General features: G+C 38.6%; 1 protein-coding gene across 1 annotated transcript in view; it reads left to right on the top strand.

The window, feature by feature from the left end:
* SLC34A2 (solute carrier family 34 member 2) overlaps nucleotides 1-10,639 on the top strand; it is a 34,233-nt gene extending 23,594 nt beyond the window's left edge. Inside the window, 7 exon segments of the mRNA XM_042470627.1 lie at nucleotides 1-170; nucleotides 861-956; nucleotides 1,932-2,052; nucleotides 2,971-3,138; nucleotides 4,306-4,422; nucleotides 5,087-5,211; nucleotides 5,735-10,639. The exon segment at nucleotides 1-170 is cut by the window's left edge and continues 1 nt beyond it. Coding sequence (XP_042326561.1) covers nucleotides 1-170; nucleotides 861-956; nucleotides 1,932-2,052; nucleotides 2,971-3,138; nucleotides 4,306-4,422; nucleotides 5,087-5,211; nucleotides 5,735-6,307 — 1,370 coding nt within the window. The 3' untranslated portion in view covers nucleotides 6,308-10,639.
* The last annotated feature ends 5,207 nt before the right edge of the window (nucleotides 10,640-15,846 follow it).

Raw genomic sequence — 15,846 nt, 5'->3', positions numbered from 1 at the left:
ATTTCTTCAACTGGCTTTCAGTGTTCGTACTGCTGCCCATTGAAGTTGCCTCAGGCTATCTTTATCACCTTACAAATGTAATAGTAAAATCGTTTCATCTTGAAAGTGGGGAAAATGCTCCTGACCTACTCAAAGTCATCACGGATCCTTTCACCAAACTTATTGTCCAGGTAGGCTATAAAGTTTGGACAAAAGGCTGGAGTAAATTCCACTGACATGGAAACCACCAGCTGCCACCACCTAAAGGGCTTAGTCCAAATTGTTAGTGCCAGTGGGAGTAAACCCACTGAATTAATACAATTTACATATCTATTATGAGCAGATGTACATTCAATGGATCTGCTCTACTTAGAATAGCAATTGGATGTAATCCCAAGTGTGAAGACCTATAAAGTTATACACGTGTCAACTGTAGGTTGGTTTAGATTCAATTTATCTAGTATTACGGAGAAAAAATAATTACAAATTGCATTTTAAATAGAAATCATAGAATCATAGGATTATAAAGTTTTATATTGCAATATAAAATGAAATTCATATTGTGCCATGAGAGGGAAAAATTATGATGTACAGACAGCCGCCCTCCACAGAGTCTTTATGCACAGATTCAACTATCCACAGCTTGAAAATATTCCAAAAATATGTAAATTTCAAAAAGCAAACTTTGATTTTGCTATTTTATATAAAGGACACCCTTTTACTTTGCTGTTGTATATAATGGGACTTCAGCGTGTACGGATTTTGGTCTCCACAGGGGCTGGGCGAGGGGTCCTGGAACCAAACCCCAGCAAATACCAAGAGCCTGTTGTATTTTTATGGATTAAATAATTTATATTCTCTTTTTGTTTGTTTTTTAACAGCTTGATAAATCAGTGATAAATGCAATTGCTACAGGGAATGAAGCAGCAAAAAACAAAAGTCTTGTGAAAATGTGGTGCGAAACCAAAACTAACCTGGTGAGTACTGTTAAAACTGTAATGTAATATAATCTATCATTAAACGGTTACCTTTATATTTCTTACTAACAACTAAAAACCAAATGGGAAGAGACAACTGCTTTTTTTTTTCCTTTTGAAAGTTGTAAATATTATATTGGAATATTATACTAATGTTTTAGACCTGTACATTTCATTTAGGAGATTAGCAAACTGGCTTTCATTCCCACGATGGGTGCGGGACGTAAACTCACTGGGATGGATTGTATCTCACAGCTCCATCCTTTGGCAGTACTCATCCTGTACCCGACCCAGGCTTCTCCCAGACCTTTTAAAGAATAGGATTTTTCTGTTCTTTAAAAAGCTTGGGATAAGTCTGGGTCGGGTACAGGATGAGTACTACCCAGGGTCAAAGCCGTGCAATGCAATCCATCTTGGTGAGTTTATATCCTGTGCCTAGCATGGGAATGAAAGCCGGTGTGCTAATCTCCATAATTTGAATAATTCTTAACAGTACAGAAGTCCTTAATTATCTTATTATTTTCATTGAACAGGGAATCATAGTGGCCTGGATTTTTTTGCTATTTTGAAATAACGGGTGTGAATGGGGAAGAAAGTATCAGTTTCATTGGGACTCCCCATGAAAGTAAACCACTGTATCATGACCATTGATTAAATTAGCATAATACTAATCACTATTTATGCTGCTACTTATATAATGATTTAGTGTGTTCAGACTGGTTCATATATATTATTAAGTTAGTACAGAGGAGGAGGAGGAGAAGCAGGGAGAAGAGCAAGAATAGTTTCACTAGCAGAATACTTTTTATAATAACAAATATGGAAGGGAGACATAAAGAAGCCTCAAATATTGGCTGTTTCATCATTTTCATTACTGTGATTCTTTGTTGTAGTGCTTTTGCATTGGAGAAGAACTACAGTAGGTCATAAGTGAACAGGATATTGATTTTATTGGTTTGCTTTGTCAATGCCTAGACTGCAGTGAATACTACTATCCCATCTTCTGCAAATTGTACGTCTCCAGACCTTTGCTGGACTAATGGAAATTTTACATGGACAATCAAAAATGTTTCCAGTACGGAATATATTAAAAAATGTAAGAAAAAAAATCACTTTCAGTTCTGTGAAGGTTTTGCAATCATTATGTTCTTTTGGTCATTACCTGAGGTTACTTATCATGTGAGACAATCATGAGTGATACATTTATTTCTTTGTTTGCCTATTTATTTAATATCCTGACTTTTTCCCAGCACAAGATCCAAGGAGGCTTACAAGCTAAAACAAATTAGAGCTAAAAATATTTGTAAGATTTTGCCATTTTTGAAAAGCCACTGAATAAGCATGGTTGGAATCTGGGCTGCATATGAGTTGCATTTGCCCAATCAACAGCGACTGTAATAACACCCGGTTTTAAAATTAAACATGCCTTTTTCCCATTGGGGATAAGGTGCTTTAAAAGCAATGTGATAATCTTCATTGTATCAAATGCTAACTGATAATACAACATGTATGTAAATCTCACTTATTCAGTGGTTCTTGTTGGAATGTATGGTTGGATTTGGCCATAGATATTATTTCAGACTAAAGAACATGCAGTCCAACTGTCCCATCATTTCGCACAACTATAAAACCTTTTAAGAAATATAGCAATGTGCCAAACACGGAGCAATGGCACACAACTAGGGATAAGATGCAGGGGAATGCAGTGATGCAATTGGTTATGCGTGTAAAAAGAAATGGAGCCGTCACAGAGAAATGGTACCATTGTTTTGGGAGGTGAACATATGCAACAAGAAACTTTTATGTATCAGTGTTTCCTTGTGGAATATTGCCATGAACGAAACAGTAAAGAGGTGGGTGGGAGAGACATTTGGATACACACAAGACATATTGAGAGAAATTGGGGGGGGGGGGGGAGACGTATAAATTTATCTTACCGTGAACACGTATGAACAGTTCTCACAACAATTAAATTCTTTCATATCTCATGTATTTAATTTTTCTCCTTTTATAGGTCAGCACATTTTTGCAGGAGCAAATCTCCCAGACCTTGCAATCGGTCTCATCTTGCTTGCGTTTTCCTTGCTTGTTCTGTGCACTTGCTTGATACTGATAGTCAAGTTGCTGAATTCTGTACTTAAAGGACAAGTAGCAACAGTTATCAAGAAGACACTCAACACCGGTAATGATTTCTTGTGTTTTCTAAATCATGGCAAATAGAGTATTTACAAATACTGAGTACAGTACAATCAAAAAGTGTTTTTCCAGTAAAAACCGTAGTGAAATGGGTGGCAGTGGGATGTGATGATTGAGGTACCCTCTGGTGCCACCCTTTTTGTCTGTATTTCTATATTAGTAAAAAGAAAAGCAGTGCCAAAGTAGTCCTGAAAAATTGTTTGCCTCCATTCTCTCAATTAATTGCATAGAAACTGTTTTCTGTTGTTCTGCTCTGCATCGAAGTGGTATATATATGCCTCCCACAACTACATGAGTGGGGTAGTTAGGTCAACCCTTCCATGGAATAGCAACTTACCATCTAGAAAGATGTCAGATGGAACTGCCCAATCTGTTGGACCCTGGCCATGTGCTTCCAGTGTTAAAACCTAGGTCCAAAACACACTGCAGAAATATTCCAGTTTCAGACCACTTTAACTGCTCTAGCCCAGTGCTTGGGGATACCAGGAATAGTAGTTCATTGTGGCACCAGAACCTTCTGACAGAATCAGCTAAATGTCTCACAAAACTACACTTCTCAGAATTCCCTAGCATTGAGCCAAGGCAGTTAAAGAGGTCTCAAACTGGATTATTTCTGCAGTGTGTTTTGAACCTCGTTTTACTGCTCTTCAGAGAATCCAGTATGTGAAGGCAAAATGTGAGGACAGATGTCCTTGCACATGCCTAGTCTTACCTCTTCATTCCATGAGCTCATAGTGTGTAGCAAAATCTGAAAGGAGGTCATGACTGCATTCAAATGAACGCAAGGAAAAACTCTTTAGAGCTCATTGCTCAAGGTATACTTCTTTTCCTCCCCCAATTCCAACTCTACCTCTTCCTTCATTACTTCCTTCCATCTCTGTTTTCTTTTATAGATAGTGCTCTGTCAGTTTTTTGGAAGTAGCCATTTTTCAATCTGTCTTTGGGAGTTAGAAAAAACAACCCTAAAAACTCTTCTTTTTTTGTTATGTTTTAAACACCTTTTTACTGCAGGTTAATGGTAGTGGAAGAAAATTTATTTGGGATGTTCTGAGGGTGGGGTGCGAGTTAAAATATTTGATACATTTGGAAATATTATTTAGAGAATATTCTGTAAGTCTCTAATGTATCTAATTCTTCTCCCTCCCTTCCCCAGATTTTCCATTTCCATTTTCTTGGCTGACAGGATACCTGGCTATGCTTGTGGGTGCCGGCATGACCTTCATTGTCCAAAGCAGTTCTGTATTCACATCTGCAATTACTCCACTTGTTGGTATGTGTTCTATAGAAGCATTTTGAATTAGAATGGTTAAGGGGAGTGAGGAGGTCAGATTGATCTGCCTTTCAACTGCTAGTTGGCTTTCAATGGTTGGCTTTGATTGGAAATGGGTAATTTCAGTTCTTATATAATTTTATGTCTAAAAACCCTCCAAAGCCTTGTAAGAAACATTTCCATGCAGCCCTAGCAACTGATAATGTTAGTCTTCTTCCAGACCATTAGGACTTGTTCACAATCTGTTAAAGTTTTATATAGTGTATGAAATGATCCTGTAGCATCTTTGAAACTAACTGAACGAAAGAAACGGGTAGCATGAGCTTTCATTGACTGGGGTCTTTCTCAGATCTCTACCAAAGCTCATGTTATTTCTTTCTTTCAGCCTCAAAGGTACTACAAGATGCCTCTGCACATTGATTTTCCAGACAAATATGAGTATGTCTTTGAATATTACTATATAGCATATGCATACATAACCAGAGTTTGTAGGTATGGAATGCTACAGATTGTACTTTATACAACAGCTGATATATTAAAGCTGTGAACTTTACTAGCTTTGGTAGCTATATAGTTTCAGGGCTGTTTCTGTGTTTGGTATCTGTGGGATAATCTACGTGAAGCACTTTGAGCACTGTAATTCATCCTTTTTTCTCCCTTTCAGGCATTGGTGTTATAAGCATTGAACGAGCATACCCTTTAACTCTTGGGTCCAATATTGGTACAACAACAACAGCTATTCTTGCTGCTCTGGCTAGTCCAGGAAGTAGATTAAAATATTCCTTGCAGGTTAGCATTTTGACTTTTTATTGTTTATAACCATTCAACCACACATGTGTGCGCATGCACACACACATGTGCACACATTTGTTATGTACCTTCAAGTTGTTTCTGATTTATGGCAACCCTAAGGTATCACAGGTTTTTTTTGTCTTAGAGTGTGTGACGTGCCCAAATGGTTTCCTATGGCTGAGCAGGGAATTGAACTCTTGTCTCCAGGCTCATAGTCCAGCGCTCAAACCATTACATGTTATCTGAAAAACCATTTGCATTTGGTGTGTGTATTGATATAAATGTAGTTTTAAAAAGACACGAACAAGGCTGAAGATTGACTGTGGTCAGCTCTTGTATATTTCAATAAGAAACAATTGTGTTACAATTTCTAGGTGGTTGGAGTGTCATAATAGTTGGACATATTGAAGGAAAGACTGCAACAGAAGGCATTAATAAAACCTGAAATAATATGTATTTGTACATAAAGTCACATATTGTTTAACATTTAACCTGACATTTTTCCTTTGTTTGCTTTCAGATTGCTCTCTGCCACTTCTTTTTCAATATTTCTGGGATTCTGCTGTGGTACCCAATCCCATTCATGCGCCTCCCAATTGTTTTGTCCAAGGGTTTAGGGAACATAACTGCCAAGTATAGATGGTTTGCCATTTTTTATCTTCTCTTCTGCTTCTTCTTGATCCCACTGGCTGTTTTTGGCCTGTCAATGGCTGGTTGGCAGTACCTTGTGGGCATTGCAGTTCCCATTTTGACTGTCTTGATCGTTGTGGTCATCCTCAGTGTTTTGCAAAAGAAACAGCCACAGTTGTTGCCTCAGAAACTCCAAAGCTGGGAGTTCCTCCCCAGATGGATGCATTCTTTGGAGCCCTGGGATAATGTCGTAACCTCTGCAAGCTCTGCCTGTGGAAAATACTGCTGCTGTTGCAAATGTTGTAACAAAGAGAAAGAGGAAGAAATGGCAAAAGAAAAGAAAGCAAAGACCCTGGAAGGTCATGTAAACCCAGTTTCACTGGCTGATGAAGAAAACAATATTTCAAACGTGTCACAGATAACTAAACCTAAGCAAACAGACTTGACTATCACAGCCTTGTAGCAGAAGATGCGGCTTTAAAAAGTTGAGATATATATAGAGAGGAAAGAAACGGAGAGGAAAAACATTTGCTAGCTTCTTGGGTACAGTGAAAAGAGCAGATTGGTGATGGTTCTGCATTTTGGCAAGTCTAAACTATTAGCTGCACACGAAGATCGTAAGCTGCCCCAAGTGCCTTATAGGGTCTTGACCCTAAAGTGTTGAGCCAAAGAACAGGCAGTAGAGCAGTGCTGAAGTATAGGTCTGACACTCTGCCTAAAGCAGGCCTATTGGTTTTTCTGTTGCTGTTCAGTATCACTGCTACAAATCTCTATTGTGTCTGCTTCTTTTGGTCTGCCATTCATCTGTTACTCGGAGTTTGTCACCAGTGGACCCAAAGGTCAGGTACATAGAAGATGAATCTGAGATCTGTATATAAGGGGTGTATATAATTGGTAGGGTCAGATTTATAACAATCCTTAAAAACAAAACAAAAAACCAAAGAACCAATGGCAGGGCAGGGAAGAAATTTATTTCTTTTAGCACTGTAATTGTTTCTGTAATTTTTGACCTCTTTCCAGAAGACATAGAAAGTAAATACTTTCTACAGCATTCCCTCCTAGGACTAGACAGTTTGAAGGCTGGATTTAGAAAGAAAGAACAGTTGTAGGATTTAGCCATTACAAACCCGGCTTTAGGCAAGATTGAACTGCCAAAGGAGATAATCGCACACAGGAGAACCGGTGGGAGAGATGCATGATCTAAAAGACAAAAATGGGTCTTAGCGCATTTACCAGCGTCTGGGCTGTAGGCAGCCAATATCTGCTCAGTGTCCTTTCAGAAGCAGGACTGGTATGCATGGGGACAATAGAGTGGGGCTTATCTGCATACCCCTTTCCCAGTTTAAATTTGCATGCTTTCTACAGAATGCTTAATTGGGCTGCTATTAAAAATGTAACATCTTGTATTTTTATTTTTTAAAAATCCAGATTGAAAGTCTGAGAAAACTGATATGTGCCCATCGGTTTATTATAAATGGTTTATAATAGATAAACCCTGCCTAGATGATACAATGAGTATCCAAGGGCTAGACTGGGACAACATATTTTTTGTGTCACCAGTTCCGAATGGAAGAGGAAAACAAGTTAATAGATGTATCACTATTTTGTGTGTGTATAATGTTCATATTTGACAAAAGTGTATTTTAAATAGTATTTTAACTGTCATTTAAATTACTGGAAAATGGTATGTTTGTACAGTTTAAATGGCATTGTCTTAAATTTTAATCTCTGGCTATGTACCAGTATAAACAGAGTGTATAAACAGACTAGGTCTGCATGATCTAGTCAAAGCAAAGGACTCTTTCATTTTGTTTTCAGTGGAAAAAGTGAAGGACTCTTTCATTTTGTTTTCTTATCACATTTCTCCTGTTGGAGAATTTCAGATAGATCCGTTATGTCTGGACCATGCTCCATTTTTAGCAGAAAAGAAAGTTAACTTGGGTAACTAAATCATGTTACGGGATTCTATAAAGATTTGAAGATATGCTCTTGAAAATATAAATCAGGCTCCAGCCACAATTAAGCACTTTTAAATCTCATTGTTTACAGTAGAGGAATAAAGTGCATATATAAATGAATAGTGTTTAAATTTGGCTAGATCAGTTCTTCCCCATTCCTGTGCTTTGAACTACAACTCCCATCAGCTCCAACAGCTACAGCCTGTGGACAGATGGATGGAAGCTGAAGTCCCAAAGATCTGGAATGCAGCATGTTGAAAATGATTAATATTTTCACTCTTCTCTTTTTATTCACTAAAGCTCATAGTGAAAGAAAAAAGAGAGGATGTACAGAATGTAATCCTATGTATGTTTACTCAGAAGTAGGAATCGCTTTGTTCAATGGCGCTTAATCTCAAATATATGATAACTGAATATCACTATTAACATGTGTTAAATTAATAAGCACTGCAGTCTTTGTTCAGTACAAATAGCTTTTGACAATCTTATAAGGAATTTGGCTTGCACAGTTCTGTTTCGAAGAACTTTTCTGTATCACAATACGGTTTATATGTGGATTTGGATAGTACAGTTAAACTTTCACAGAGCAAAATCTTTTACTCATATTGTATGGGTGTTTTTTGTTTGTTTTATTTTATTCTGTTTTGCTTTTAAATAGCAGTTTACTCCAGGAATACAGAGCACAGTACATCAAACATGAAGCACTTTTAATCTCATTCTTGTCAGTAGGTGTGTTAAGTTTAGGCCTGTATTTCTCTCATTTGTTTTAATGGGATTTAACCCAATCATCCCTATTTCCCTTTGTTTGTTTGTGAAAATGTTCCTTATTTTATAGTTGGAATGAAAATGTTGTCTTGTCATTTAATCATTATTTGCTCTTTGAACAGAGGTGTCAAACGTAAAGTTGACAGAATTTTAGGGAAATTTTGTTGATGTTGAATAATTCTGAGAGAGAAAGGCAAACAGGTTTGTAGATTGGCTCTTTCTCTTTTTTTAGCTTAGTTATAGATCACATTTTAGCTTCATCTACCTCTCTTTCAGCTGTGTCAGTCTGTAGAGCAGGAGTGCAGCGTGTGTTGGACCCTAATTCCCATAAGCTCCAGTTAGCATGGCCTGTAGTCAGGAATTATGAGGGTTGAAGCCCAACATGTGGAGATCCTCTGGCTGCAAAGGTACCACACCAGTAGGAGAAGCCTAGCTTTACATCATGCACAGGTCTTTCTTGTGCAGCTGCTTGCAAGAGTGGTAGCAGCACAACTAAGAGTAGACTTAGACATAACTAGGATTGCTATCTGTTTGCTGAATAATATATTTCACTCTGAAAAAGTGTTGCTATTACTCCAAGAACACTATCACTTTTCCAGAACTGGAAATTCAGTGGGACTCTTCTACTGCACAGTTTCCTCTGCTAACATTACATTGACTTTAGGCCAATGTCATTGGAATAAGCATGGGTTTAACTTCTCAAACAGTTTTGTCCCTACACTGTTCTGTGGGGTTGTGCTAAGAGAAAGATACTATTGTGAACTGGCTACAAAAAAGTGGGATGGATGAATCCCACAAAAAGAGGATGAATGAATGTGGAACTGGCCCCCACATCTAGGTCTTATCTCCTAACAATTTGTCTCTTGATACTACTGTACTTTTCCTCCACTGGAATATATTTTGGGAGGGCTGTCAGAGTGACTACTGGAGTATGAAGTGAGGGTGGTGGGGATAGTATTATACCCTTCTGCTGTATACTCTATACTTTTCTCCTCCTGCCTTCTACATAACTGTAAGTAGATCTAGTTTTAACCAACAGATCTGCTACTGGCGCATTGCTGAACCTGTTTTGGCCATAAATCCTTCTGTCTTAACAGCTATTTTTTCCACGTTCCCTTTTTTTGTGGGTGAGGATGCAAATGTGTTGCACATTGTTGACAGAAGTAGTCAAGAAAAGATCTGACTGTTTTAAACCTGGGTCCATATTCAGCTGATAGCACAGTAAGACTCATAACTTGACTTTCAAACTCCAGGTGAACCCCAGGGGCTCATTCTTCTACTTTAGCCCATAACAGGAACTGTGAAGGCATGGGCTACTGTTTTAAGAGTATGATGGTTTGAACCAGTCTTCTCCATTCCTCCTTCCTTGCCAAGCAGCTGCTGGATTTTTTCTTTTGGCGCTGTGGCAATACACAGCATCTACCTCCAAATAGAATTACTTTGGGTGTTCAACACACAAGGAATCACAACTGTGTGACAGGTGGAGTGTAACTATGCTAACTTGCCTCATCCCTTTTTTGCATTTTTATCACCCTTCCCATACTGAATGGAAAGGACTGAAGGGAGGACAGAAAGTACCTTATCAGTGACTCTTTCCTTGTGGATTTTTACACTATTTAAAACCGTTTTCACTGTACAGTTTTTCATTACTCGAATTTCTGGAGTCTTATGGAACCTCTTGTGTCATTTGGTGTTATATTGCACACCGTAATACATTGCACTTCTTGTCCTGAAAAAATGCTTTTTAAAAAAGGAAAGAAAATTTATTGCGTAGAATGATGTGTTGTATATGACAAAAAAGCGTAGGTGACAATGCTGTTTAGTTTTTCATGAGGTTTGCTTTAAAAGCATATCAGTAGCCTTAAAGGAAAGATGAAACCATGTCTGTAATACATTAGATATTGAAATGTTTTTATCTGCCACTTACTTTTTGCCCCCTAATTTGGAGAGAAAACTTGAACTGTATAACCAGCTGTGAAAAAAATGATCTGATTTTGGAATCTAACAGTGGTTTTTTGTTTCTTATTTAAAAAGAGACATTGAATGCACAATAAAGTATTTTAAAAACTGTATTATATCTGCAACTATTTATTTGTTTTGTTGGCTTTATATCCCACCACAAATGGGATCCATTTTTAATTATTTCCATTTTTACACAAAGTATGGCTCATTGATAATTCTTTGTGAAACACTGTTTTAGAATATGTGTGTATGCATCCTTTTAATTTCTGCTATTCACCACTTCTTTAGTTCATAAGCAGCACTTCAGTGTGTAACCTCTTTAAGGTGAGAGAGTACTGGAGATTTCTATTGGTTTTGTAATATCAGTTTCATTTAAACAGAGCACAATGGAGGAGACAAGCTTCTATAGCAGGCAGTGAAATAGTGTTACCAGTTCAGGATCATCCCAGGCCCTTAAGTTTCCAGGCCCAAAACACAACTAGGAATGACTCCTGGTGAGGTCATTAAGCATTATGCATTAAGTACCAAGTACAGTTGCTCACACTTTTTCATTCAAACCTACACACGCTCACATACACAGAGAGAACATATTTTTCTGTTTGGAAATCTTAGCTAAAGGGACTCTTTCCAAATGGGATAAGGAACACTTAATCTAACCAATTTGCTTCACAGAGCAGAGTGGAAGGCGAGTCCTTGCGCCCCAATGATAGGCAGGAAAGGGGGAGGCTAAGTAGATCCTTGGGAGAATCTTTGTAAGTTGCATCAACAAATGAATTAAATCTTACACATTGTAGCAAGCTGCTATTATACTAGCAGGGATGGAGATTTGTCCACAGACCTTTCCTCTGGTTCAGAATGAGCCCACCAAAACTGGACAATTTCCACCCTTTTTTCCTGCCTGGAAGTAATTCTCAACAACCTGAGGTTCAGTCAACCCTGAAAGATGTCAATACTTAACCAGATTTTAAGAAAACCACAGAATGTCCATAGCCTTTCATAACACCTACATTCACATCTGCTTTCTTTTAGCTTTTTACTTCTGAACATTGAATTGCAACAATGTCAATTTCTTTGTCATCCACACTAGTTGAAGATACTACCTTTCAAAGGTAGAGGAGTGAGATTTCATCACTTATACCCTACTGAGAAACTGATGACTTCTGACCTTAGCTAACTGTTTTAATGTATAGACCACCATTCCGCTCAAGAGCTCAAAGTGGTCTACATGGGCACCCCATTGTTTCATTCTCACAACAGTGATTTGTGAGTTGGTGGTTGTTGTGTGCCTTTGAGATGTTTCTGACTTATGGCAGGAGACTATCCTAGGTTTTTTTCTTGGCAATATTTCTTCAGAGATTTGACATTACCTTCCTCTGAGGCTGAGAAAATGTGACTTGCCTAAGGTCACCCAGTGAGTTTCCATGATTAAGTGGGGATTTGAACCCTGGTTCCCAGCGACAGAGCGCTCCAACTACTATACCATGCTGGCTCTACCTCTGTGTGGTAGATGAGGCTACTTTTGGGACTTTGAACTTGTGTCTCTCCAAGTCTTAGGCCCTGAACAGACAGGCCAAATTAAAGCTGCTTTGAGTTACTTTGAAGCTATGCTGTTTAAATGATGCATGTGTCCTAAGAGGCCAGAGGCTGTGCCAGTCCTAAGGAGTGGAGCGCAGCTTTGGCACAGCTTCTAGCCTCTTAAGATGTGTGTGCCATTTAAACAGCATACCACCAAACTGTGCCATTTAAACAGCATACCTTCCAGCCCTTAGTGCAAAATGATAACTACTACACAACACTGGCTCAACTAAATTATGGATTAGCTCATCCACTTTTTCACTAGATCTTCACTAGATTTTTCAGTGACGTGTAGAGAAAGATGGAAAAGGGGATACATTTCCCATGTTGGTTCATTTTATTATTATTATGGAGAATCCAATGGTTCTATGGTCAAAATCATTATTCTCCTGGTCCGTCCATCCCCCCCCTCCGCCCCCATTATCCACACATGGTTTTTGTAGTGATTTGTTGGTTTTTGCTTTTCTAATAAATATATTTGCAGACCTAATCTGTCCAGCATGGGCAAATGAAGTAGTACTGAGGGCTTTCAAGGACTGTCTTTCAACATTTTCTTTCTGCATGGCTTTTTTTGCTTTGTTTTCTGTTCTGCTTCAAGGGAGTTAATGATGTTCCTTAACTGTTCTTTGAATAACCGGTCTTATTTGTCCCAGTGGTGGTTAATGTTCCTGCAATGGGAAAAGGGACTTTAATTGCTTGTTTCCTCTTATTGTTTTTCCTTCAGAGAGAGAGAGAGTGAGAGAATTCTTTTAATTTTGAATAAATACAAGGAAAGCAGTGATTAAAGCTTAAAATCTTGGACAGAATCAGGCACTGTGAAGATTATAAAAACAAGGGTCTAAATACCCTAAACTGACAACATATCCCATTTGATCTTGGAAGCTAAGCAGAGTCAGTGCTGGTTACTACTTGGATGGGAGACTGCCTATGCAGACCAGGTGCTGAAGGCTATATTTTAGAGGAAGGAACTGGCAAATCACCTCCGAATATAACCTTTTTTCAGGTATCTACTTATAAAACAAAACACTGGGGTGACAAATGTGGCCATGATGGTGTGAAATTCTGGGGCTAATTCCATGGAGTACTTTCATATAATTAATATAAAATATGTGCAGTTGAGTACAAAGGAGAACATGAAAGCTTAGCCAGCATAACCAATGCCATAGGGCCATGAGATACAATCCCCAAACATTTCCCAGCTCTGGTATGAAGGTTAAACACTGCCAAACTCTATAAGTAAAAAATATTATCAAGGTAACATTCAAGCTTGAGAGCCAGCATGGCATAGTAGTTTGAATGTTGGACTATGACTCTGGAGACCAGGGTTTGATTCCTAGCTTGGCCGTGAAACCCGTAACTGTGGACAAGTCATATGCTCTCAGTCTCAGGGGAAGGCAGTGGCAACTCTGAACAAATCTTGCCAAGAAAACCCCATGATAGGATCCCCCTAGGGTTGCCATAAGTCAGAAATGACTTGAAAGCACACAACAACAACAACAACAACAACAACAACAACAACATTCAAGTATTTAGGGAAAGTGTTTTCGTGGTATTGTTATAATTAGGTCATTGGTTTTGAAAGCCACTTTGGAAGGAAAATGGGGAACGCTGAGAAGGCAAAATGTGATTTTTTTTCAAGAGAAAAAACTACACAAATGCACCAGAGTTATATATAAAATAAGTTACTGTATATATAAAATAAATGGATGTAGCTTATTCATCCCAACATCTGTGAACGTCAGTATATCCAGACAAGACTTATGTTAATCACTTTCTTGGAACAATGATTAAAGAAGGTCAAAGAACAAACTGCAAAGGTAGGCTTAATGCTGAACACAAGAAAACAAAAATAATGACCATGAAGGGCCAAAATACATTCAACCTAGACAATAAGGAAAATGAAATAGTAAAAGAGTTACCATATTTGGAGCAAACATCAGTCAGGAAGGAGACTGCAGTCAAGGAATCAGAAGAAGACTAGGAATGGGAAGGGCAGCAATGAAAGAATCAGATAAGATCCTAAAGAGTAAAGATATACAACTGAGCATTAAAGTTAGAATGGTCCAATACATCGTATTCCCCATCAGCATGTAAAGATGCAAGAGTTGGACAGTGAAGAAAGTGGATAAAAAGAAAACTAATTTGAGATATGGTGCTGGAGAAGTGTGCTGAAAATGTGTGCATAGCCAAAAAGACAAACGAATAGGTCCTTGAACCGATCATAGCAGAAATCTCCTTGGAAGCCAAGATGATCAAAGGGAGGCTGTTGTATTTTGGCCACATCATGATAAAGCATGACTCATTGGAAAAGACAATAAGGCTAGGAAAGAGGGAGGAAAGTAGAAAAAGGTGGCCCACAAGTATTGGAAAAGACAATAATGCTAGGAAGGAGGGAGGAAAGTAGAAAGAGGATGGACTCAATCAAGGAAGACAGGGGCATGAAGGTACAGGATCTAAGCAGAGTAGTGGAAGACAGAAAGTCTTGGAGGTGTTTCATCCACAGGGTTGCCGTGAGTCGGGGGCGACTTGAAGGTAGTTAACAAAAACTCCTTCATGGAGTTTTATGGGGTGGGGTAGGGGTATCCAGATAACAATGACTTCTATCTTGCACCTGTCCCATCTTCTCCCCCTGCTTACACCTTTTTTTATTTCTACACAAAAAAGTCTGTTCATGGAAAAATGACAGAATAACATTAACTGTTATTACTAGAGGCTTGCTCTCTGCAAGCATCTGGAAATGCTCATTTCAGTTAGTCAACAGACAAATCTGAGTGTAGTGATAGTGCCCTGACTTTGAATTTCTTTGGGAGAGACCAGTCTTGCGACTGAATGCCTTTATAAGTTCCTGCTTGGCTTTTGTTCTATCTATGAGGAAATGTGAATGGCACAATAAATTACATTTATTGCCAAACATAAACAAAGCAAAAACTACTGTAAATATACAGCCAGGAACTTTACTTTAGAAGGCGGGATAATGAGCGAAAAGCAAATAGCACACTCCAGCGTCTCCACAAAGTCCCCAAAGGCAGTGGCCACAGACAAGACAAGTTATTTTCAACCTGAGAAACAATATCCAACAAGCATTTTTCCCTACTATGGCAGCGACTGTGCAAAGTTGGCTGAGATCCTGGCGATTCATAAAGATCTGCACATGTAGAACTATGACAAGTCTCCCCCTCACCCCAACCATTTTAAGTTGCTGAAGTCCCACCAAACCCTGTCTAAAAATCTGAGGCATCATCCTTACACCAGAACAAGCAGTGGTGCTTGTGCTTGGGAGAACAAGAGTAGTTATTTTTCTCCACCTAGGATCTGAATACTGGAAATCAATGATTTCAAAAGAGGGTGGGGGTGAGAAAGAAGATTCTTTTCCAGATTTATGACATCTGGGAAGACTAAATATGGCTGTGCAGGGTGATCTTAGACATGTACTCAGATGTTAGTCCCATGATCTTCATTGGGAATTTCTTATGAATACGCCTAGGTTGCCACTTCATTGTATGACTTGTATTCAGTGGGGATTTTCAGACTGAGGCAACCACCTTAGGATGCAGAGGCCAGGGGACACCAGTGGCAACCATTCAAATGTTTCCTTTTAAACTCTCAGTCCATTTGCTACTCTGTCCTCCATCTCTTGACACATTTGCTGCCCTCTGGTATTGTGAAGGATCTTATTTTGTAGTCTAGGATAGACATACATACACCTAAGCATGGAGTACAACTCTGGCGAGCACTTCAACTC

The sequence above is a fragment of the Sceloporus undulatus genome, chromosome 5 (genome assembly GCF_019175285.1).
Source record: "Sceloporus undulatus isolate JIND9_A2432 ecotype Alabama chromosome 5, SceUnd_v1.1, whole genome shotgun sequence".
Classification (NCBI taxonomy): Eukaryota; Metazoa; Chordata; class Lepidosauria; order Squamata; family Phrynosomatidae; genus Sceloporus; species Sceloporus undulatus.
This window is presented reverse-complemented; position numbering and strand designations above follow the sequence as displayed.